This window comes from Schistocerca nitens, chromosome 3 (assembly GCF_023898315.1).
Source record: "Schistocerca nitens isolate TAMUIC-IGC-003100 chromosome 3, iqSchNite1.1, whole genome shotgun sequence".
NCBI classification, from domain to species: domain Eukaryota; kingdom Metazoa; phylum Arthropoda; class Insecta; order Orthoptera; family Acrididae; genus Schistocerca; species Schistocerca nitens.
Genome location: NC_064616.1, coordinates 61488897 through 61515647, shown reverse-complemented (window position 1 = coordinate 61515647; position 26751 = coordinate 61488897). Strand labels below are relative to the sequence as shown.

Here is a 26751-nt window from a genome sequence, read left to right as displayed (position 1 = left end):
AAGTATCGTAGAAGGTATTCCAGAGTATGAACAAGCTACAAAGCACCAAATATTTCGAAGGAAAAAAACAGTAAGAAAAATAGTGCCAATATAAGTGATGAGATAGGGAAGAAACATCGAGGAAGAATTAAAAAAAGGGATGGAAATGAGTAAGAGATGGTTTAAAACGCGTAGCGACATTGGCTGACGAAGAGGAGGAGGCAGGGCAAGAGGCAGTGAAATGACGTCATAAGCCGGAGCGCGGCCGTGACACTGAAGGTGACTCAAGCTGTTCCTGGAAGCGCTGCCGCCGGGGCGCTTTGGCGGTCACGGGGCTGCGGCTTGCGTAACCAGCTGCTGCGTGCTGCGCAAGGTCGTTCGTTGCTCTGTTTCGTCTAATCGACCACCGTACACTTCACACTGCTTGCCCTCCCTGTAGCAGTCGTGTCGAGATGGTAGGTGGGGCACGCCGCGTTTTAGCGTAACATAACATTTTAACGTAAATCAGCTTCACTTTCGAAATACGCAATGTTTACCAGAAGTCGAATGTAATGTTACTGGCATGTTAGAATACTTATGGCGGTACTCTGAGGCATTATAAACACAGCCGTACAAGAGCAGGACGTTGTCAGCTGTTTCGACGGCAGCACGAGTCGTAGAAGAGTAAGATGGCGTCACCTGTTTCGTATAAAACCGCAGGTGGTAACAGTGAGCCATTAAAGAGCAATACTGCGTCAGTTATTTCGAGGTAAAACAACACACGGTTGTAATGCGTCATATAAGAGCAAGAAGGCGTCAGTTAATGGAGTCAAAAATAGGTGTGGAGGTAACGAGGCAGGTAAGAACAAGACGACGTCAGCTTTTACAGGTATAAATACAGAATGTAGCAGTGAGGCACAGAACAGTTTTGGTGGTTGTGTAAATGCAAGTTTATCCTAAATTACGGTATTATGCGAAAAGTGTAATTGATAGCGAAAGACATACGTGCTTAGGATGTCGAAACAGAATTTAGCAACTACGTTAGTTTCTGCAGACTGTACCTCTTAATTCTCATAAGAATTTCGTGTAGACTAAATATGCATACCGCGTCATGTAGGCCACAAAATGTCGTTCTAACGACACTTCAAGCGATTTCGACCAAATATTAGGTATGATTTCTGCATTTAAATAGGTACTGGAAAGTGACTAGTATCAGACCGTGCAAAATTATGAAATTCCAATTAGATGTCTTCAAAAACGCTAAGGAATTTTCGCTCAAATGTAGCAGTTTTCTTGAAAATGTCTCTATAAAATTTATAATTTACAAGCAGGCACGTGATAAATACTAGAGTGAACTTCGCACCAATATTTTGCTCCGTGCTGTTCCGTTTGAGCCTTCTCAGCATCAGAGGTTATTCAAACCCGAGCTTATCATTTCGAATTGTGGCAATGGCAGAAATGTTGATTACCAACATTTGATGTCAACACGGGGGAAGGTAGGAAGTAATGGCACACACATACAGTTCCGCGGGATTTCAGTGTTGTCATAGATCTCCAGGCAGTAGCACTCGGTGGTTACACGTCCGTCGTGTAGAAGTGTCACGCCTGTCGACCCTTTTCATGTTATTCACCACAGTCATCCATACGACGCAGATAAACATCTGAGGCACTAATGTGAGGCAAGGCGTGGGTACCCTACAAAATATTTCACTAATTCCCACGAACACCGTCTCATCGCTGTTTGCCAAACAGACGTCACATATGCAACACGCAGATGAATACACGATGTGAACAGAACGAAATCCTTCGATGACGATCTCGTAACCATCGAAACGCTTAGTGGGCTTTAAATAGTAGTGACTGAAGCGGGAAATCGACATCGTTTCTTCATCAGCTATCGTTCTTGTTTTTAAGGTTTAGAGAACTGAATGATTTATGTTATCAAAGCCCACAATAAACCGAAGCGTGGCGATCAGATGAAGTTTGTTCGATTCCGAGTCTGTTCCTCACGTTCACTTTCCCACAGTCACAGATGTTGTGTTTTAATACCGGAACTTGATTTTTCGCGTTTGAGGTTCACATTATTTTGAGTTAGGTTGGTGATTTCAAACTTTTTCGTCGCCCTTTTGGTATTAGGGAATATTTTAGACTCCGAAGAACTCGGCCCGTCGTCTCTTAGCCACTCCCAAATAACTTTACAGTCGGTAACCCCCTGTTTTTGACCTATAAAGTGATTTGCGGCAAAAACTCCCATATTTTGTAATAACCGTCCCAAATCTGTGTACAGCACATTTTGTTGTAATGTCCGCAGGAACTGGGCGAAGGATGGCCTGGAAATAAGCCGAGAAAATCGCTTTACAGTATTCGTTCAGCTACTAGTTTCAAAAAGTATTTTGTCTTCCATCGAGTCTGTTATAGGCCTCGGGTTGTCCAAAGGTCCGGAGAAACAATTCATTAATGATAACGTGTGTTGCATTAACACGAGTAAAATCAGGTTTCAGACTTCGAACCTACAATATTATCCCGACTTATCTTGTGTCAGCCAAGGTTTAGAGTCTTCTTTTGTTTTGCTCCGATATGGACTGTTTACGAGCATTGTAGCTTCGTATTTTAATCCTAGAGTGTTCCTCGTTTACATTCGTAAAGACCTTACGTCATTCGGGAGCTAGAGTGTTAATAAGAACTATGTTTTCAAGTGTTCAGCATTGGCAAATGTGCATTTCACTGATTCTGGCAAACATTTAACGATGAGATTAATTCTACTAGAGTCATGCAGTAATTGTTTCATTTCGACACACATTATCCTAATAAAATAAATTGCTGTTGCAAATCTTTTATTTTATTGTTTCGATGTCACACAAGAGATACAGATATGTGCATCCACTTGAGGGGCAACACCATTCGATTTCATCACCTAGACATAAAAATGGATAAACGTTTACTGTCTGCTCTTTTTTATGTGTAATTTTCGTACAATTTCCGACCTGAAAATGTATTTTAAGACACATATTAAAGTTTTATTCAAGAGGAAGAAGAAGGGTATTTTAGTTCTTGTAGATGAAGAGAATAGACGTCTTTCTTGATGTTATGCTTACAATATTTGATGAAGAATGATAGAAACTACCTTGGTCTTCCAAGGAGAGAGGAACTACCACTACGTGCACTTAAAAATGATTCAAATGGCTCTGAGCACTATGGGACTTAACATATGAGGTCATCACTTCCCTAGAACTTAGAACTACTTAAACCTAACTAACCTGAGGACATCACGCACATCCATGCCCGAGGCAGGATTCGAACCTGTGACCGTAGCAGTCGCGCGGTTCCGCACTGAAGCGCCTAGAACCGCTCGGCCACCACGGCCGGCTACGTGCACTTAGATGATATTCATTTCACCTGCACATTAGGATAAGTGTTAATAACTTTCAAACTATCAGTCTGTTAGTCTGAATCTTGAACACTGATAGTGGCCAGCAAGCGGTCTAATGGTTGGTATTAGACAAATTTTCTTATAATAAAAACTAATTTGGGAAAAACGTCTTAACAGTTATCATACATATAACGCAAAAGTGTGTATATTCTTTTAGTGAGCCAGTATTCAGTTTCACGCTGCAGAGCTCTAAACGTATTGGCTGAGGGTGTGTCGCTAGTATCACCCCACACAAATAGTGTAGTGGTTCAAATGGTTCAAATGGCTCTGAGCACTATGGGACTCAACTGCTGAGGTCATAAGTCCCCTAGAACTTAGAACTACTTAAACCTAACTAACCTAAGGACAACACACACATCCACGCCCGAGGCAAGATTCGAACCTACGACCGTAGCGGTCGCGCGGTTCCAGACTGTAGCGCCAGAACCGCTCGGCCACCAGCGGCCGGCAAATACTGTAGTGGCTTCGCGAAACAAACTTGCCACTTCTGCTAGAAGCGTTTAAAAACCGCGAGCGTGAGATGTCGTAGAACAATTAGAACCAGGATAAACTCAAGAAAATTATTATACGCACGCTAGTTGAAAATTGTGAATAGCTTTCCGTGTCACGTAAAACTGATTGAAGAGTTCATTAGGTACTTTTTCGCTTCATGCGCATCTTTTCCCTTAACAGTAATTTTACCCTATTTGTATAATTTCTACAGTTTCAAATGCGTTTGAAGACTAGAATGGTGAATCGAAATGACATCTTGGAAATGAAAAATGAATATGATGAGAGCTACGCGGAACCATTTGCCAAATAGATTCCTTTTTGAATGATTCTTTACGCCGCAGACGTAGCCAAATCATATTTTCATACTACGGTCGTCATACCAGCACATATATTTTGGTTGTGTCGTGACGTCGTCATCATTCTCGATATAATCAGCCACGGTTGGAAGTAAGTGTTTCCTTTCAAACTGGACAGCCATGGTAAAGTTCCGGCAAACGTTTCTCACATAAAAATAACAATGGCAGCAAAAATAATTATGGAAAAACGATCAATTATCTCGATTGAGAGTGTATTGCACAAAATATGCCGCCGCTATTTCGCGGCTAAGACGAATCATTGTAATTTAATTCCCTTGATCTGCTTACAGTTCAAGATCTGTATTTACTAATTGGTATAAAAATGTTAGGTAGTTCTATAGCGCAGCCTCGGTAATAAGGAAGTGCAGGCGTGATAGCTTGTGCAAGCTGCTTTCAACTAGGCCGCAGGCGGCGTGCACACCTCCCGACAGCACTTTCTCCTCGGTGATGGCTGCCGAATGGCACTAACCTCAGCTGTGTTGAGTTACGACTGAGAGATTACGACCATGCTTCCCCTCAAAAGATTATAAATATGACACCCAGCTTGAGACGCGCTAGTGATATCCTTTGCATTTGTCAAAAATGATCCTGTTTCAACTTCCGTTCCTTTCGTAACGATATGCCATTTACTTTGGTTCTCTGAGCCAGCCTGAAGGGATACAGCAACGATTCTTGACACCATTATTGACTGTCGTGTCTAGGAGAAGAGAAAACTTTGCTTCACCAACGAAAGCGAGAAATTTTGTATATTTATGCACATAAGAATTCTGATATTAAAAATTTATATACAAATATACCAATTACTGAGACGATTAATATAATTAGGGATAACTTAATACAATACAAAAATATGACTAAAGACGAAATAATCGAACTTATAGAACTACTTGAATGCACTTTAGATTACAATTATTTCTCGTTTAATACTAAAATCTATTGTCAGAAAGATGGCTTAGCAATGGGAAATTCTTTGGCTGGGACAGTAGCAGACATTTTCGTAAACCACATTGAGACGCAATTCCTGAAAAATAACCCTGATATCGCAAATAAAATCATATATTACAAGCGATATGTAGACGATACATTATTACTTTATAATGGTTCAAAAGACGAAATTGAGAAACTTGCTATAAAATTAAACTCTATGCATCCGAAGTTACAATTTACAGCTGAGCATGAAAATCGAAAATCTATTAACTACCTAGATCTCACTATAACTAATAAAAACGGGAAACATTTATTCACCATATACAGGAAACCTACAACCACTGATGTTATTATTAATGCTACATCATGTCATCCTGACAAGTATAAAAAAGCATTTTTAAGTCTATGATACACCGAATACTAAAATTACCGCTAGAAGCTAATGAGATCAAAAAGGAAATGACCATCTTAAAACAAATTGCAAAAACCAACTCTTTCGACACACGACAGGTAGATATCATTTTCAATAAAGTACAACAATCACAAAGTACTCCACTAATAAGTAATCCAAAATATATGAAGATGACATATATGGGAAACATATCAGATAGAATCACTAACTTATTCAAAAATTCTGGAATAACAATAGCATTTACAACTGACAATATTTTACAACAAAAATTAAGACATACCGTAAATAAAGATAATGGAAAATCTACCAGATCAGGAGTGTACAAGATCCAATGTAGAGACTGTGAGAAAATATATATCGGCCAAACAGGTCGAAATTTTGCAGTAAGGTACAAAGAACATACGTCAGGTACCTCACGAACAAAGTCTGTTTTTGGTCATCATATAACATTCAATAATCATGCTGAGGGGACAGTACAACAGAATTTACAAGTCCTTCATTATGCAAATAAAGGCTTACTTATGAATATCCTAGAAGAAATCGAGATATATGCTCATTTGAAAACCAAATCATCAATGCTGCTCAATGAACAATTAAATTTTCTCGAAAAATATTATTACGACCTTTTTGACGAAATTTTATAATAAAAGCATCTACTCTTTTGTTTTTTAAAAATATAAGATTAGTTATACCCATGGCAAAAGCAATGTATGTAAAATATGCTGCATCAGCAGTCTCATCAGTTATTCAGATATACATAATGTGGAAAGTACTATTGGCTGCTAACTTAATGCTATAAAGAACATTGCCATAAAAACTACAGTTAAAACAAGACGATTCTGCAGCATCCAACAAAGATGCAATTGTGATGTAGGCGACTTGATATAATCGATATATACCACAACGCCAAGGATTTTACATCTTTGATGTAACTGGCACTGTAATAGTATTAAGGTTGTCCATAGAGGGCACAGCTATCACACATCGTAATTCACTGTTTTTATCCAAAATATAAATAAGTTGTAGACACAACTACTATCTGTTAATCAGATATTTAAATGAATCAATTTTATGTTATTAGTGTATTTCCTACTTTTATACTTTGACGATGGCGTCATATTATGAACGCTGATTGGCAGTTATGAAGTAGTGTGACAGGAAGTAGGCGGAGCCTCTGCATATTTAAGCTCGTGCTCAGCACTCATAACCATCAGTTGACAGCACAGCAGCAAGGAGAGCTCCACCTACCAACCCAAGGGAGCCAATGGGTATAACTAATTTTATTTTATTTTGTTAAAAAAAATTTTTTTTGACATCATTAGACATTTTCATTCATTTAAAGATTGGTATCTAGTATTTCTTAAAATTTATTCACAGGTCTGATGATGGTTTTATAGAAAAAACCGAAACCGGTTACTCATTAAAACAGACATAACGTGATCAAGACTGAACTTTAATCTAAATATAACAATTAATTGATCACTGTATTCCAAAAATGTTTACCAAAATTATCCTCGCATAGAGTTAAATTTGTTTTTCTTTTCTTTTAAGCCCTCCTTCTGCAAAAAATAGTGTTTCCCTTTTTCTCACTGTATACCCACTCACGTTTCGACTCGTATGTGTGGTATACTGTGGTTCAGCGTCAGGCTGCATAACTTAAAATATGCATTTTACAGGGTAGCCTGCTGTTACAGTATGTCACTATTTTTGGCATATTGTGCATCCTTGGCATGTTTCTGGGGATGATATCATGCACACTGTTTTCATACATTTTGTCACTTAATTGTTACTTGGTATCACAAGTTTTTATTAGACAAACGAATTTTTCCTAAATTACGAGACAACCTGTAAACCTCAAGTTTCATATTGCCCAGCTTCAGAAATAAAAACGAGATCCACATACGATGAAACATACATATGGAAACATATGTAGTCAAACAATAAGATACGGCCGGAATGGCCGAGCGGTTCTAGGCGCTACAGTCTGGAACCGCGCGACCGCTACGGTCGCAGGTTCGAATCCTGCCTCGGGCATGGATGTGTGTGATGTACTTAGGTTAGTTAGGTTTAAGTAGTTCTAAGTTCTAGGGGACTGATGACCTCAGAAGTTAAGTCCCATAGTGCTCAGAGCCATTTGAACCAAACAATAAGAAAAATGAAAACAGTGTGTCTGGCATAAAGCAGAGAATAAACGAAAAGTATCTCTACATCTACGTGAATACTATGTAATTCAAAGTTAAGTGCCAGGCAGAGGGTTCATTGAACCACTTTCCCACTATTTATCTATCTTTCCACTCTCTAACAGAGCGCGGGAAAAATGAATACTTACTTCTTTCCGTGCGAGCTCTGATTTCTGTTTCTTCATTACAATTATCATTTTTCCCTTCTAGGTGAGCGTCAAAAAATTATTTTCGCATTCGGGAGAACATAGGAGATTGAAATTTCGTGAAAAGATCTCGCTACAACGAAAGACGCCTTTGGTTTAATGAGTGCCAACCCAACTCGCTTATGTCCACCCTATTTCGTGATAATACAGAACTAGCTGCCCTTCTTTGAACTTTTTCCATGTCTTCGATCAATCCGATCTGGTCAGGATTTCCTAATGCACAGCAGTACTCTGGCAGAGTAGACCTGTTGCACCTTCTAAGTGTTGTGCCAATAAAAAGCTGTCTTTGGTTTACTTTCCACACAACATTATCAATGTGATCGTTCTAATTGAATTCTCCAACAGGACAAAATAATAGCATCAAGAACTTGGTAACTACAGCAAGATTATCATCGAGCTATAGCTGGTGAATCGCAGCCGTACGCTGAATAAGTGACCGCCAGAGTGGTGCTTTTTGACGAATGACAGGCTTTCTGCCCATCTCTGTCGCATAACCACATAACATAAAAGTTAAAAGATATTATAATTTACGCTAGCCACAGGTAGATGATGTGCGCAGAACACTTTTCCTTAAATTAATGTGATATTATGACGTCATGAAGAGCATCCCACCATAACAATAAATGATCCATGATGATCAGAGGTCCATTAGACGCGGGACCTGCGAAGCCAGTTAACACCAGTCACAAACGAAAGCTATTACAGACCATCACTACGGATTCGAATACAAGCGTTCTCCAGAAGTCACTTTCTCTGTCCGAATCTGCAAACGTGGACCAAAAAAAAGTGTCTTTCACAACGGAGTCCTCACAACTGCCATTGCCCTACGGTTGTGTCCGTGCAGATATGAGTGAAGGTATTTTGTACACATTCTACCACAAGTACCCTTCGTCACACGCCGCCGTGTTGCTTGCGGAATACACACTGAGGGGAAAATAATCGCAACACCAAAAAATAATTAATGTATGTTGTTGTTGTGGTCTTCAGTCCTGAGACTGGTTTGATGCAGCTCTCCATGCTACTCTATCCTGTGCAAGCTTCTTCATCTCCCAGTACCTACTGCAACCTACATCCTTCTGAATCTGCTTAGTGTATTGATCTCTTGGTCTCCCTCTACGATTTTTACCCTCCACGCTGCCCTCCAATGCTAAATTTGTGATCCCTTGATGCCTCAAAACATGTCCTACCAACCGATCCCTTCTTCTAGTCAAGTTGTGCCACAAACTTCTCTTCTCCCCAATCCTATTCAATACCTCCTCATTAGTTACGTGATCCACCCACCTTATCTTCAGCATTCTTCTGTAGCACCACATTTCGAAAGCTTCTATTCTCTTCTTGTCCAAACTGGTTATCGTCCATGTTTCACTTCCATACATGGCTACACTCCATACAAATACTTTCAGAAACGACTTCCTGACACTTAAATCTATACTCGATGTTAACAAATTTCTCTTCTTCAGAAACGATTTCCTTGCCATTGCCAGTCTACATTTTATATCCTCTCTACTTCGACCATCATCAGTTATTTTACTCCCTAAATAGCAAAACTCCTTTACTACTTTAAGTGTCTCATTTCCTAATCTAATCCCCTCAGCATCCCCCGATTTAATTTGACTACATTCCATTATCCTCGTTTTGCTTTTGTTGATGTTCATCTTATATCCTCCCTTCAAGACACTGTCCATTCCGTTCAACTGCTCTTCCAAGTCCTTTGCTGTCTCTGACAGAATTACAATGTCATCGGCGAACCTCAAAGTTTTTACTTCTTCTCCATGAATTTTAATACCTACTCCGAATTTTTCTTTTGTTTCCTTTACTGCTTGCTCAATATACAGATTGAATAACATCGGGGAGAGGCTACAACCCTGTCTCACTCCTTTCCCAACCACTGCTTCCCTTTCATGCCCCTCGACTCTTATAACTGCCATCTGGTTTCTGTACAAATTGTAAATAGCCTTTCGCTCCCTGTATTTTACCCCTGCCACCTTCAGAATTTGAAAGAGAGTATTCCAGTTAACGTTGTCAAAAGCTTTCTCTAAGTCTACAAATGCTAGAAACGTAGGTTTGCCTTTTCTTAATCTTTCTTCTAAGATAAGTCGTAAGGTTAGTATTGCCTCACGTGTTCCAACATTTCTACGGAATCCAAACTGATCTTCCCCGAGGTCCGCTTCTACCAGTTTTTCCATTCGTCTGTAAAGAATTCGCGTTAGTATTTTGCAGCTGTGACTTATTAAACTGGTAGTTCGGTAATTTTCACATCTGTCAACACCTGCTTTCTTTGGTATTGGAATTATTATATTCTTCTTGAAGTCTGTGGGTATTTCGCCTGTCTCATACATCTTGCTCCCCAGATGGTAGAGTTTTGTCATGACTGGCTCTCCCAAGGCCATCAGTAGTTCTAATGGAATGTTGTCTACTCCCGGGGCCTTGTTTCGACTCAGGTCTTTCAGTGCTCTGTCAAACTCTTCACGCAGTATCTTATCTCCCATTTCATCTTCATCTACATCCTCTTCCATTTCCATAATATTGTCCTCAAGTACATCGCCCTTGTATAAACCCTCTATATACTCCTTCCACCTTTCTGCCTTCCCTTCTTTGCTTAGAACTGGGTTGCCATCTGAGATCTTGATATTCATACAAGTGGTTCTCTTCTCTCCAAAAGTCTCTTTAATTTTCCTGTAGGCAGTATCTATCTTACCCCTAGTGAGATACGCCTCTACATCCTTACATTTGTCCTCTAGCCATCCCTGCTTAGCCATTTTGCACTTTCTGTCGATCTCATTGTTGAGACGTTTGTATTCCCTTTTGCCTGCTTCATTTACTGCATTTTTATATTTTCTCCTTTCATCAATTAAATTCAATTTTCTTCTGTTACCCAAGGATTTCTATTAGCCCTCGTCTTTTTACCTACTTGATCCTCTGCTGCCTTCACTACTTCATCCCTCAGAGCTACCCATTCTTCTTCTACTGTATTTCTTTCCCCCATTCCTGTCAATTGTTCCCTTATGCTCTCCCTGAAACTCTCTACAACCTCTGGTTCTTTCAGTTTATCCAGGTCCCATCTCCTTGAATTCCCACCTTTTTGCAGTTTCTGTAGTTTCAATCTGCAGTTCATAACCAATAGATTGTGGTCAGAATCCACATCTGCCCCTGGAAATGTCTTACAATTTAAAACCTGGTTCCTAAATCTCTGTCTTACCATTATATAATCTATCTGATACCTATTAGTATCTCCAGGATTCTTCCAGGTATACAACCTTCTTTTATGATTCTTGAACCAAGTGTTAGCTATGATTAAGTTATGCTCTGTGCAAAATTCTACAAGGCGGCTTCCTCTTTCATTTCTTCCCCCCAATCCATATTCACCTACTATGTTTCCTTCTCTCCCTTTTCCTACTGACGAATTCCAGTCACCCATGACTATTAAATTTTCGTCTCCCTTCACTACCTGAATAATTTCTTTTATCTCGTCATACATTTCATCAATTTCTTCATCATCTGCAGAGCTAGTTGGCATATAAACTTGTACTACTGTAGTAGGCATGGGCTTTGTGTCTATCTTGGCCACAATAATGCGTTCACTATGCTGTTTGTAGTAGCTAACCCGCACTCCTATTTTTTTATTCATTATTAAACCTACTCCTGCTTTACCCCTATTTGATTTTGTATTTATAACCCTGTAATCACCTGACCAAAAGTCTTGTTCCTCCTGCCACCGAACTTCACTAATTCCCACTATATCTAACTTTAACCTATCCATTTCCCTTTTTAAATTTTCTAACCTACCTGCCCGATTAAGGGATCTGACATTCCACGCTCCGAACCGTAGAATGCCAGTTTTCTTTCTCCTGATAACGACGTCCTCTTGAGTAGTCCCCGCCCGGAGATCCGAATGGGGGACTATTTTACCTCCGGAATATTTTACCCAAGAGGACGCCATCATCATTTAATCATACAGTAAAGCTGCATGTCCTCGGGAAAAATTACGGCTGTAGTTTCCCCTTGCTTTCAGCCGTTCGCAGTACCAGCACAGCAAGGCCGTTTTGGTTAATGTTACAAGGCCAGATCAGTCAATCATCCAGACTGTTGCCCCTGCAACTATTGAAAAGGCTGCTCCCCTCTTCAGGAACCACATGTTTGTCTGGCCTCTCAACAGATACCCCTCCATTGTGGTTGCACCTACGCTACGGTCATCTGTATCGCTGAGGCACGCAAGCCTCCCCACCAACGGCAAGGTCCATGGTTCATGGGGGAACAAATTAATGTAGAGTAATTAAATTTTGGGAGTACATCTGTCTAGGTAACATATATACATGATTAACATTGCAAGATCACAGGTTAATGTAAGCTCGAGATAAGCCATTGCAAATGTGAAATGCCGCTACATTAATACCCGGTGTAATTGCCAGACTGTTTAATGCAAACGTGGAGGCTTGCATGCATTGTGTTGTACAGGTGCCGGATGTCAGTTTGTGGCATGGAGTTCCATGCCTGTTGCATTTGGTCGGTCAATGTAGGGACGGTTACTGTTGTTTGTGGATGACGCTGGAATTGTCGTCCGATGATATCCCATATGTGGTCGATTGGAGACAGATGTGGTGGTCGAGAGGCCAAGGCAACATGTCGACACTCAGTAGAGCATGTTGGACTACAATAGCGGTATTTGAGAAAGCGTTGTCCTGTTGGAAAACACACCTTGGTTTTCTGTTCGTGTCTGTCAGCACAACAGATCGAATCACCAGATTGACGTACAGATTTGCAGTCAGGGTTCGTGGGATGACCACAAGTGTGCTCCTGCTGTCATACGAAGTCGCATACTCTACTGTATGTCCAGTGTGTCTAGCACGCAGATTGGTTGGTTGCAGGCCCTCAAAAAAATGGCTCTGAGCTCTATGGGACTTAACATCTGAGGTCATCAGTCCCCTAGAACTTAGAACTACTTAAACCTAACTAACCCAAGGACATCACACACATCCATGCCCGAGGCAGGATTCGAACTTGCGACCGTAGCGGTCGCGCGGTTCCAGACTAAAGCGCCTAGAACCGCTCGGCCACAAAGGCCGGTGCTGGCCCTCAATTAGCCTCCTTCTAACCAACATACGGCCATCACTGGCAACGAGGCAGAACCTGCTTTCATCAGAAATCACAAAAAACTTCCACCTTGCCTTCCAATGATCTTTCTTTTGGCGCTACTGAAGTCGCAAATGGCGGTGATTTAGGGTCAGTGGAATGCACGCTACGGGACGTCTGGCTCGGAGCTGTCCTTGAAGTAACCGATTTGTAGCAGTTCGCTGTGCCACTGTGGTGCCAACTGCTGCTCAGATTGCTGCTGGAGACGGGGTACTACGCGCCAGAGGCGTACGCCGAACACGATGGTCCTCCCTCTCGGTAGCGCCATGTGGCCGTCCGAAGCCCAGTCTTGCTGCAACCGCACATTCTCACGTACACTGCTGCCAGCAAACATGTACACTAGCTACATTTCTGCCAAGTCTTTTTGCAGTATCGTAGAAGGAACATCCAGCTTCTCGTAGCACTATTACACGACCTCGTTCAAACTCAATGACATGTTGATAATGGCGTCTTTGTCGCCTTAAAGGCATTCCTGACTAACATCAACTCACCACGTCCATCTCAAAGGTAACTAGCTCTCACGACCGTTACAGCGTATGTTTAAAACAGTAGTGATTAGCGTGCTCATAGTGGCGCTACTAGCACAACTCTTGTGCGACTGGAGATGTAGAAACACGCCTATCAATTTTCGTTTATGTGGCACAACTCCTTCTTCGAGTTGCGATTTTTTTTCCGTCAGTGTAGATGCACATGTAGGCGTAGTCTCTATGTTTCCGGTTACGCAAGAAAGACTGCTGCTGCAGCAGCAAAATGGCTCTGAGCACTATGGGACTCAACTGCTGAGGTCATTAGTCCCCTAGAACTTAGAACTAGTTAAACCTAACTAACCTAAGGACATCACAAACATCCATGCCCGAGGCAGGATTCGAACCTGCGACCGTAGTGGCCTTGCGGTTCCAGACTGCAGCGCCTTTAACCGCACGGCCACTTCGGCCGGCGCTGCAGCAGCATCTAATCCTATTTCCTACAGTAACTTGTCAGTACACTCTTATACGCACTGGCCAATTTTAGATCCATTCGGACGACTTTTTCTGAGTGCTGCAGTTTTCATAAACGTCGGTGTACATCTTCGATAACGTTCTTTCTGTGCCTCATCGTCTTATTTCTGGTCTCGTCTCGCAGGCAGGGTGAAAAGTGGCAGCACTTGCGGCGCGTGTTGACGCCGGGCATCACGAGTGGGAGAGTGATCGGACGCTTCTTGCCGGAGCTGGACGCCGTCACGGACGAGTTCCTCGCGCTGCTGAGGGACCGCCGGGACCCCCACGGCACCGTCGCCGCCTTCGACGAGCTCGCCATGCGTATGGGCCTCGAGAGTGAGTACGCTTTCGCACTATACAGTCGCTCTCTTATGCACTGCGAGATTTATGTGTCTGTGCTCGTGCTCTGTTTCGTCCGTGTATCGTGACGCACATTACAAATATTTACGACCGACAGTCTTCTTCCATTCTCATCGTATGTCCGTACCACTGTAATTGCATTTCTTCTAATCTCATGCACAGTAATAGCTTCCATGTTCCATAGAAGCACAGTTTGCAGGTGTTCCAATTCCGCTTGGAGGTTATCAGCATCTCAGAACACATCCATACTGTGTTCCTGGAAAATGGATATTCATCTCGGCAGATACAGAGAGCGCTACGTACATATAAAAGGCGTAACAAGGAAGTGGATGAGGCTTTCAAGACGAGTGCTTACCTGCCATTTATTGGATATATTTCCTTTAAAATAGCCACAGTACTTCGAAAACATAAGCTTAAAGTTATGTTTTGTCCACTAGCAAAAACTCGGCACGTTAAAGTGTAACCTGTCTATGTAATCTAGGGAAAAAGGGTGCCATTCGCTATTGGTAAGGCGTGTCTTAATAAGAGCTTAGCCGGCCGGAGTGGCCGTGCGGTTCTAGGCGCTATAGTGTGGAGCCGAGCGACCGCTACCATCGCAGGTTCGAATCCTGCCTCGGGCATGGATGTGTGTGATATCCTTAGGTTAGTTAGGTTTAATTAGTTCTAAGTTCTAGGCGACTGATGACCTCAGAAGTTAAGTCGCATAGTGCTCAGAGCCATTTGATCCAGTAAGAGCTTATTATTCACGTATGATCTCGAACGTACGGGAATTTAATATCATACGGTACAAGTTTTCTTCTTTTAATGGGAAGTTGCTCTTCTGTTAGTTACTAAAACAGAATTGTGTGAACTCAAATACAGGGCAGTGAAATGAGTCTGATGTTCACAGGTGCGTGTACGCTGGTGCTGGGAAAACGCATGGGTTTCTTGGAGGCCACGGTGGACGGAGTAGCAAAGCAACTTGCAGATGCAGTCAATGGACATTTCCGTGCCTCGAGGGATACGTTCTTTGGTCTGCCATTCTGGAAGGTAAACACAAATTGCTTTTTTGCTTATTAACAGGTGCCCAGCTGTCACAAAAAATCCTCATACATGTTTCCGAGTAGCACTGACTTTAATGAGCTTGTAATCTTGTTAAATAGCTTTCTGAGATACAAAATGCGTGGGTCACATTTAGGGTGTCACATTGACAGTAAGTACATTGAAACCACTCTTAGTATCATCATTGGATTCCAGCCATGGAACGTGCGGAGGTTATTCCTGGCAGATAGTACTTCAAAGAAAAATTATCGACTCAAATAACATTAGTACCCCAGTTTCTGCCGTGGCAGAGAAAGAAATATACTGTTCACTGTTATACGTAGCTTTTCCATACACTAGACCCAAAGTTAAGATGTTGTTGTGGTCTTCAGTGCAGAGACTGCTTTGATGCAGCTCTCCATGCTACTCTATCTTGTGCAAACTTCTTCATCTCCCAGTACCTCCTACAACCTACATCCTCCTTTAGTGTATTCATCTCTTGGTCTCCCTCTACGATTTTTACCCTCCACTAAATTGGTGCTCCCTTGATGCCTCAGAATATGTCCTACCAACCGATCCCTTCTTCTAGTCAAGTTGTGCCACAAATTTCTCTTCTCTCCAATTCTATTCAATACCTCATTAATTATGAGATCTACCCATCTAATCTTCAGCATTCTTCTGTAGCACCACATTTCGAAAGCCTCTATTCTCTCCTTGTCTAAACTATTAATCGTCCACGTTTCACTTCCATACATCGCTACACTCCATACAAATAGTTTCAGAAACGACTTCCTGACACTTAAATCTATACTCTATGTTAACAAATTTCTCTTCTTCAGAAACACTTTCCTTGCCATTGTCAGTCTACATTTGATATCCTCTCTACTTTGACCATCATCAGTAATTTTGCTCCCAAAATAGCAAAATTCATTTACTACTACTTTAAGCGTCTCATTGCCTAATCTAATTCCCGCAGCATCACCCGATTTAATTTGACTACATTCCATTATCCTCGTTTTGCTTTTGTTGATGTTCATCTTATATCCTCCCTTCAAGACACTGCCCATTCCGTTTAGCTGCTCTTCCAGTTCCTTTGCTGTCTCTGACAGAATTACAATGTCATCGGCGAACCTCAAAGTTTTTATTTCTTCCCCATGGATTTTATCTCCTATTCCGAATTTTTCTTTTGTTTCCTTTACTGCTTGCTCAACATACAGATTGAATAACATCGGGGAGAGGCTACAACCTTGTCTCACTCCCTTCCGAACCACTGCTTCCGTTTCATGTCCCTCGACTCTTATAACTGCCATCCGGTTTCTGTACAAATTGTAAATAGCCTTTCGCTCCCTGTATTTTACCCCTGCCACCTTCAGAATTCGAAAGAAAGTATTCCAGTCAGCATTGTCACAAGCTTTCTCTAAGTCTACAAATGCTAGAAACGTAGGTTTGCCTTTCCTTAATCTACTGTATTTTCTAAGATACGTCGTAGGGTCAGTATTGCCTCACGTGTTCCAACATTTCTACGGAATCCAAACTGATCTTCCCCGAGGTCGTCTTCTACAAGTTTTTCCATTCGTCTGTAAAGAATTCGTGTTAGTATTTTGCAGCCGTGGCTTATTGAACTGATAGTTCGGTAATTTTCACATCTGTCAACACCTGCTTTCTTTGGGATTTTAATTATTATATTCTTCTTGGAGTCTGAGGGTACTTGGCCTGTCTCATACATCTTGCTCATTAGATGGTAGAGTTTTGTTAGGTCTGGCTCTCCCAAGGCTGTCAGTAGTTCTAATGGAATGATGTCTACTGCCGGAGCCTTGTTTCGACTTAGGTCTTTCGGTGTTCTGTCAAACTCTTCACGCAGTATCATATCTCCCATTTCATCTTCTACATTCTCTTCCATTTCCATGATATTGTCCTCAAGAACATCGCCCTTGTATAGACCCTCTATATACTCCATCCACCTTTCTGCTTTCCCTTCTTTGCTTACAACTGGGTTTCCATCTGAGCTCTTGATATTCATACAAGTGGTTCTCTTTTCTTCAAAGGTCTCTTTAATTTTCCTGTAGGCAGTATCTATCTTATCCCTAATGATATGCGCCTCTACATCCTTACATTTGTCCTCTAGCAGTCCCTGCTTAGCCATTTTGCACTTCCTGTCGATCTCATTTTTGAGACGTTTGTATTTCTTTTTGCCTGCTTCATTTACTACGTTTTTCTATTTTCTCCTTTCATCAATTAAATTCAATATCTCTTCTGTTACCCAAGGATTTCTACTAGCCCTCGTCTTTTTACCTATTTGATCCTCTGCTGCCTTCACTATTTCATCTCTGAAAGCTACCCATTCTTCTTCTACTGTATTTCTTTTCCCCATTCTTGTCAATCGTTCCCTAATGCTCTTCCTGAAACTCTCTACAACCTCTGGTTCTTTCAGTTTGCCGGCCGGTGTGGTCGTGCGGTTCTAGGCGCTTCAGTCTGGAACCGCGTGACCGCTACGGTCGCAGGTTCGAATCCTGCCTCGGGCATGGATGTATGTGATGTCCTTAGGTTAGTTAGGTTTAAGTAGTTCTAAGTTCTAGGGGACTGATGACCACAGATGTTAAGTTCCATAGTGCTCAGAGCCATTTGAACCATTTTTTTCTTTCAGTTTATCCATGTCCCATCTCCTCAAATTCCCACCTTTTTGCAGTTTCTTCAGTTTTAATCTACAGTTCATAACCAATAGATTGTGGTCAGAGTCCACATCTGCCCCTGGAAATGTCTTACAATTTAAAACCTGGTTCCTGAATCTCTGTCTTACCATTATATAATATATCTGATACCTTCCAGTATCTCCAGGCTTCTTCCATGTATACAACCTTCTTTCATGATTCTTGAACCAAGTGTTGGCTATGATTAAGTTATGCTCTGTGCAAAATTCTACCAGGCGGCTTCCTCTTTCATTCCTTATTCCCATTCCATATTCACCTATTACGTTTCCTTCTCTTCCTTTTCGTATTATCGAGTTCCTGTCACCCATGACCATTAAATTTTCGTCTCCCTTCACTATCTGAATAATTTATTTTGTCTCATCATACATTTCATCGATCTCTTCATCATCTAACGGAGGTAGTTGGCATATAAACTTGTACTACCGTGGTAGGCGTGGGCTTCATATCTATCTTGGCCACAACAATGCGCTTACTATGCTGTCTGTAGTAGCTTACCCGCATTCCTATTTTCCTATTCATTATTAAACCTACTCCTGCATTACCCCTATTTGATTTTGTATTTATAACCCTGTATTCACCTAGCCAGATGTCTTGTTCCTCTTGGTACCGAACTTCACTAATATCTAACTTTAACCTATCCATTTCCCTTTTTAAATTTTCTAACCTACCTGCCCGATTAAGGGATCTGACATTGCACTCTACGATCCGTAGAACGCCAGTTTTCTTTCTCATTACCTATTAAATGTCATGTAAAATATATACGACCAGTGATGAAAAAATACAGATTAAAAGTTAAGATAAGCTGAAATAAAAACACAACTTTGTAACACAAAAATAGGGGAAACTTGAAAGTATGTAAAGAAAATCATGTTTCCTCGTTGGGGAGCACAGTCACGTTTTAGTCAGTTCTTGATGTAGCAATTTCCACAGCTCAGTAGCAGCAATGGCAGCGAAAAATACTATGGCCAGGAAGAATATTATTGCCTCCTTTTATTGTGTGAATGGGTCGCTGCCCCAGCGTCCATTGGACAGCACGTGATGTTGGACGATGAGTGCTGAACGATAAATATAACTCATCCTAAGAATGCGTAAAAGCTAGCGATTTAAATAACTTTCGTAAAGAATAGATTGTGGTACCATGACAGAAACAGATATGGTAGAAACTGCGAGTTTCGACAAATGTTCGCGTACTGTAGCCAAATTCCTCGCCACTTATTGGCTGTCATAAGGTACTCTTTTAAGGTAGCCAAATGCCTTCTCAGTTAATGACTCTTGGTGATGCTTCCTCACTTTGAAACTCTCTTAAAGATACAAAAACATGGATGATGGTGAAACCGCTAGTAGATAACTGAGCGTTCGGCGTCCAGGTCTCACAAGGGGAGGCGACGACGTTGGGATCGCGGATTTACTTCAAACTTTGTACACCTTTAGGAGGCTATTAAAACAACATAATGTGCAAGTAGAAGCTGCACTACTCTGGCAATTCCGAGAAAATCGCAAGAGAAGTTTTACACGTCTATTATGTAACTGATACATCAGTGCGTAGGTACCGGACGTTAGAGTTCCTGGTGGGCAAGTGTCTAGCGTTCGAGTTTCGTAAGACTAAAGTGTTTGAGGCGACGATTCGACTCCCGCTCAAACCCTCGTTTTTGTAGTACAAGTGTAAATTCTGTGATATTAAAAAAAATTGCACTTACACTATTTGTTCTTGGAACATAAGCAACGTCTCACTGCTACGCGGGTTAACTGCCAAATGGGGCCTGCCTCTGTGTCTGCAGCTCGAAGCGTCGAGGTTCAAAGTAGTTCCGGGTACTATACTAGAGTGCATGTATAAGGGATTTCGCAAATCACGACAGGCATACATTTTCAGAAAAACTCGATGCGTTTCTTCATTTACTTGTCTGTAGTTACAAATGTGTTCGTTGTAATAATAAATTTAATTAAAAACAGTAGGTAGTCAAATAACATGAAATTCACTAAAACTTCATGCAAATACACGTGGTTTTTTAATTACATTACCTATTAAATGTCATGTAAAATATGTAATATGACCAGTGATGAAAAAAATACAGATTAAAAATTAAGAATGAGCGGAAGTGGAACTGTCGCTTGATACACGTTCGTCTTACGAAGCTCGTCCGCTGATTCTTTGGCCATCATGAACTCAAACATCCAGCACCTACGCACAGATACATCAGTTACGTAATAGACGCATAAAACTTCTCTTGCGATTTTCTCGGAATTGCCAGAGTAGTGCACCTTACTACTTGCACATAAGGTTGTTTCAATGACGTACTAAAGGTGTACATAGTTTGAAGCAAATCTGTGATTCCAACTTCGTGGGCTCCCCTTGTCAGCCAAGAAATTGGAGTCATAGACTTGTCCGCTCTGTACAACAGAAAAGGCGACAGTCAAGGACGCATCTGACGGTGTAGTATAATATTGAAGAAGGCACAAGTAACGTGAAGCGCTTTGCACCAAATGAGCCTTCGCACGAAACGACCTCTTAATTGACCCAATTATATATTGAGTTACCATTACAATGAGTACAGGGACCTCTTTATTGGACCGCAGAAAAATAGGAATGAGTCTGCTGATCAAATGACTCACGCCCTTGGTATACGATACCGACATTCGTTTCAAGATACGCCCTCTCGCAAGGAAACGCTTGTACTGTGCTAGTGCAGCGGAATATACAGAGGGCATTGGTGTCGGTATCGTAACGTCAACGACGTTCACAAGAGACTTACAGAACACACGTTGGAAGCTGCGTACTCAGCAAAAAAACCCTGACTGCTGATTGGCTCTCACATCTCCAGATTCATTCGTGGTTGACGGTGTGCGCCCTCTGGTAGTACACGCCTAGTGGAAGTCCGACCACAAGTAACAGGTTAGGCATCGGGTGTGTGGTGTGTAACACCCTAACATAGATGGCAGCTCCATGGAGAAGCTGTGATTGACTGCAAGAAGGATCCTGGCTTCCTGTGTATGCTGCGTGACAAATACTGAGCAGATATTCCACTGGAGACCAACCGCCGGCCAGAGTGGCCGAGCGGTTCTAGGCGCTACAGCCTGGAACCGCGCGACCGGTACGGTCGCAGGTTCGAGTCCTGCCTCGGGCATGGATGTGTGTGATGTCCTTAGGTTAGTTACGTTTAAGTAGTTCTAAGTTCTAGGGGACTGATGACCACAGCAGTTGAGTCCCATAGTGCTCAGAGCCATTTGACCCATTTTTTATAATCGCCGAAATGTGGAAAATAGGCGTCAAAAGGTGTGCTGCTACTGTATTAAGCTGTGAGGCGATCAGACGGGGGTGCGTACATTTGGCTTATTCCTCCACATCTCTCTCCTTGCAGCACTCCGCTTCGTTACCAATTCGCTACAACATACCTCGCCAGGCGACCATGGTGTATACTTTTCATGACTCCTTTCAATTACTTGATGGTAATTTCTGGTTGATTTATTCTACTAGCGAACTGCTGATTCCTCCAGTCATCTGCAAATTCAGCTGGAGCTTTATCACTAACAACTTTGTTTTCGATGGGATTTGCGCACTTAAAGAAGATTCGGGAAGGAAACCCAGTACAACCTACTCCATCCAAACTGCACCAAAAAGATCGCCGAAGTTAACATTACTGACCCACAAACGGCTAACTTTGTACGATTCTGTGCAAGAGCTTAAAATGTAATCGAGGTCATTGGCATATAATTCAAAGACCAAAAGCTTCCCTTTTCTCGATGAACGCATTCCACTTCTTAACATATTAGATGTTACTAGGATTCCTTCGTGCAAACAGTCACGGAAGAACAACGAAATAATCATCTCCATTGCGGAGACTTCACATTTGGTAAATGGCAGTTTCCAGTCCGTATGTGTCGTGAGACTATAACAGTCTTGCAGACACTAATAACAAAGTTAGAGTGCGAAACATTACTCTGTAGCCGGGCGTATCCCACCGGCAAAGCACAGTCTGTTCTGATGATCACACTGCAGTAAGAAACTGCAGTTGGGAACTGAACTGTGAACATCCAGAACGCCAGTTCAGTGTCTTAACTGTTGTCCCAACTCTGAACTGAACCGTGGATTTTCGCCGGTGTGGGTAATGGTATCTCACGACTACCCTACCTCCACTGCATTGGAAAATAAGATTTGTATCCCACCGCCAAGGCACTATCTATTTTGATGATCCCGTTGCAGTTTCTTTGATCTGGGTTTGGGTTCGTCTCCAAAAATGGCTCTGAGCACTATGGGACTCAACTGCTGTGGTCATCAGTCCCCTAGAACTTAGAACTACTTAAACGTAACTAACCTAAGGACATCACACACATCCATGCCCGAGGCAGGACTCGAACCTGCGACCGTACCGGTCGCGCGGTTCCAGGCTGTAGCGCCTAGAACCGCTCGGCCACTCTGGCCGGCGGTTGGTCTCCAGTGGAATCTCTGCTCAGTATTTGTCACGCAGCATACACAGGAAGCCAGGATCCTTCTTGCAGTCAATCACAGCTTCTCCATGGAGCTGCCATCTATGTTAGGGTGTTACACACCACACACCCGATGCCTAACCTGTTACTTGTGGTCGGACTTCCACTAGGCGTGTACTACCAGAGGGCGCACACCGTCAACCACGAATGAATCTGGAGATGTGAGAGCCAATCAGCAGTCAGGGTTTTTTTGCTGAGTACGCAGCTTCCAACGTGTGTTCTGTAAGTCTCTTGTGAACGTCGTTGACGTTACGATACCGACACCAATGCCCTCTGTATATTCCGCTACACTAGCACAGTACAAGCGTTTCCTTGCGAGAGGACAGTCAAGGACGCATCTGACGGTGTAGTATAATATTGAAGAAGGCACAAGTAACGTGAAGCGCTTTGCACCAAATGAGCCTTCGCACGAAACGACCTCTTAATTGACCCAATTATATATTGAGTTACCATTACAATGAGTACAGGGACGTCTTTATTGGACCGCGTATCTTGAAACGAATGTCGATATCGTATACCAAGGGCGTGAGTCATTTGATCAGCAGACTCATTCCTATTTTTCTGCGGTCCAATAAAGACGTCCCTGTACTCATTGTAATGGTAACTCAATATATAATTGGGTCAATTAAGAGGTCGTTTCGTGCGAAGGCTCATTTGGTGCTAAACGCTTCACGTTACTTGGCATTCTCCGGTGTATTTGAAAGAGTTAGTCTTCCGTATTAATATGTTAACTTATGGGATCATGTCGGGTGCACTTCGTGGTGTTTACTTTTTACCACCTGCAGCCTGCAGGTCACCCGGTCGAAGCTGAAATTGTCTGCTAGCTGTGGGAACATCTGCTCAGTTGTTCGTGCCCCTTGCATGTGGCTGCCATGGTTCCATAAATATAGTGAATTTATCTGACAGCACTATATAGTAAAGGTCACACAGTTATTGCAAAGTCATAAACATACATAACGTAATGTTGATCATTTAATTATACTGACATAGTTTATAGATTACATCGTACTGTAATTTAGTTATAATATACTAACATTTTATAATAAGACCAGCAGTTATAGTGTACTAACGTACTAACACAACGTAGCTGAACGATATTCTCACCTTGTTAAACCTGGAATACATATTCCATGATTTAAAAATTTAAAATTGTCTGCTATAGTACCTAGGCTGCAGGTAAAAAGTAAACACCACGAAGTGCACCCGACATGATCCCATAAGTTAACATATTAATACGGAAGACTAACTCTTTGAAATACACCGGAGAATGGCTAACCCCGAAAACCCACGAGGGTCTGGCTTTGAATAGTAGGTGCACCAAACTGGCGGACGCCTACCGTCTCAGTAAGACATTTACCGATCTAAATTCAATTCCGTCGTCCTAAAACTCCGACACTACAACGTCGTAGCGGAACATTCAGAGCTTTATTCCTCATTATTCCCAAACATGGTCAGAAAGGTCATGTAGTCAGGATGCACAACTGAACACTCACATCTAGATCATCAGCACTGTCTCTAACGGAGAACAAGTTACGTCAAATGGACAAAACTAGTTGGGAAAGAGCTTGAACAACTAGAAATTGGCCACGACGGCGTTCACTACTGAGATCAGTAAGCAATGCTTATCTCAACATCAGATTATCTCCAGTCCTTAACAGCAGTTAAAGTCACCTACAACGCTAGAATAAGAGTGTACTGGGCTAAGAGGAAAGTTCGTCAGAATTAAGAACAACGTAACTAGTGTAAACCTTATTTCCAGACTGATTTTCTTGTTCTTTAGTAAGTTCTTTCTCCAATTAAATGCAATTTGTACCTGCTTTATTTTGCTCATAGTTTCTTTCCTACTTCTGCAATCTCTTGTAACACTGCTTCCCAGTAAGATGAATTTCTCTATCATTTCTAAATAATCCTCTCTTCCATTTCTCTGTCTTAGAGGTTCATATTCGTGTTCAGTATTGCATACCATCACTTTAGTCTTTCGTTTATTCTCGTATCACAGTAGTTACAGAAAATCTCTTCCATTGTGCTGAGAACCTTCACTAGACTTCCTTTCGTCGCCGTGACCACAGCAACACCACCTGCATTTCACAGTATGCCAACAAATTTTGATTCTCTCCTCAGTTGTCTCGCGGATTAGGTCAGTAGCATCCTGATTGTTAAGTGCTGTATATAAGAGGAGAAGAGCACTACCTCATCTCACGCTTTTTCTCATTTTTGCTGCTTGTTCATTATGAAAATTCCTGATCACTGTCATTTCGCTCTTGTACGAGAGGCGTTCAATAAGTAACGCGACACATTTTTTGTGAAAGCAGGTTGGTTTTATTCAGGATCCCAATACAACATATTATTTACCACTCTCTTGACTACAGAACCCCATTTTTCAAGATAATCTCCGTTCAATGCTACGGCCTTACGCCACCTTACTGTGAGGGTGGTACCACTCTATTGGTCAACATCGGAGCCAACGTGTTGCAGCTTCAGTAACCTCCCCCGTCATCCACGCACGATACCACTTCCCGCGAAGTGCATCCTTCATTATCTTCCTTCGTTGTTTTTTATGGTCTTCTGTTAGGTGGCGAGGAACCCAGCGGCCACACACCTCTGAGTACCCAAATGGCGGACGAGTGTGCCAGCACTACCAACAGAAACATCCAGTTTTTTTTCCCCTTTATTGTTATTTAACACCTTTACATAAGGTGGGCTGGCAGCAGCATACTACGCCGCTCTTCATCCACAAGTTTGACAAATGAAAAATACAAAGAAGACATAAGATATTGAACAAAGTGGCGGGCAAAAAACAGTAGACACAGAAACAAAGAACACGAAGCCATTCACACTCGACGAAAAACACACTAAAAAACTGTCGGCACGGCGCATAAACACTGACGACTTCCACGGCACAGGTGAACGAAGGAGCGTGACGGCGAAGAACACTAAACACAAACACGATGGCACACACACGAGAAACTGATGGCGATGGTCTCCGGCGCGCGAATGTCCACGTAACGTGTGTGAGTCCGGGGACCTGCCGAGAGGGGAAGAAGGGGGAGGGGGGAGAGGGGAGAACAAAGATGCCGATGGCAGAGGGGATGGGGGGAGGAATGAAGGTAAGGGGGTAGGGGAAGCCTGAGGGAGGAGTGGGGAGAAAGGGAGGAGGGAGGGAAGGGGGAGAGAAGGGAGAGAGGATGCCCTAAGGAAAAAAACACAGGGAGGGGAGGATCAAAGTTGATAGAAGGGGTAAATGGAGGGGAGGAGGGCATCATCAGGGAGGGGGAGCTGGCGGAAGCCACCTCGGGAGAGGGTAAGGAGGGTGGAGAGATGGAGAGCAGGTGGGACGTGGAAATACAGGCGCGGCAGCGGACGGGGGTGGGAGAGGATGGGAGAGACAAGCGGGTGAGGGGGAGAAACGTCCAGTTGTGCAACGAGGTATATAATTGTGATCCGTCGATCACCTCTAATGAGAGTATCCGCACGTTCTGACATTGCAGGAGTCACAGCTGTGCGTAGTCAGCTGGCACACTGGAGATCGGACAGGTTTGTGCGACCTTGTTGTGGTGATGACAGACGCCTCGCCCAACGATTCACCGTGTTTTTGTTCACTGCCAGGCCTCCGAAGTCATTCTGCAACTCAATGATAGCGCTATTCTTGGAACGCACTGCCGTTACAAACGCCATTTTGAGGGCTACGTATAGCTCCACCACCTATCGGAACTTCATGAAACTGTAAGGGAAGAAGCGGGAATATTCCACGATGTTCCACAACAAACTCAGCATTTTTTCAACAGAAATTGTAGAGAACAAGTGTTACATTACATATTTAATGCTCCTCGTAGAAGCCAAGTGTCAGTTGCATGTCTTCGTATTTTAGATCTGCTTTCTTCAGCACTCTGAACGTCTTTTGCCAGTTAATATTATCGAATGCGTTTTCCATGTTCACAAAGGCAACATAAGTTGGTTTATTTTTCTGTAATTCCTTTTCGACGACACGACTCAGTGGCAGAATCGCCTCTCTTGCTCCTAATCCCCTCCCTATGTCAAACAGATCTTCACTCAGCATGTCCTCCACCTTCTTTTCAACTCTCCTCAAACTATCTGGATGATAATTTTTGATGC

The 26751-nt window shown here is 42.3% G+C and overlaps 1 protein-coding gene across 4 annotated transcripts in view; it reads left to right on the top strand.

Moving 5' to 3' along the window:
• The window catches only part of LOC126248024 (ecdysone 20-monooxygenase), a 200917-nt gene that overhangs the window by 154569 nt on the left and 19597 nt on the right, over positions 1–26751 (top strand). For all 4 annotated transcript variants that reach the window (XM_049948620.1, XM_049948619.1, XM_049948617.1 and 1 more), the window contains 2 exons: positions 14214–14404; positions 15318–15457. In XM_049948620.1, the coding sequence (XP_049804577.1) occupies positions 14214–14404; positions 15318–15457 (331 nt within the window). The remainder of the gene's footprint in view (positions 1–14213; positions 14405–15317; positions 15458–26751) is intronic.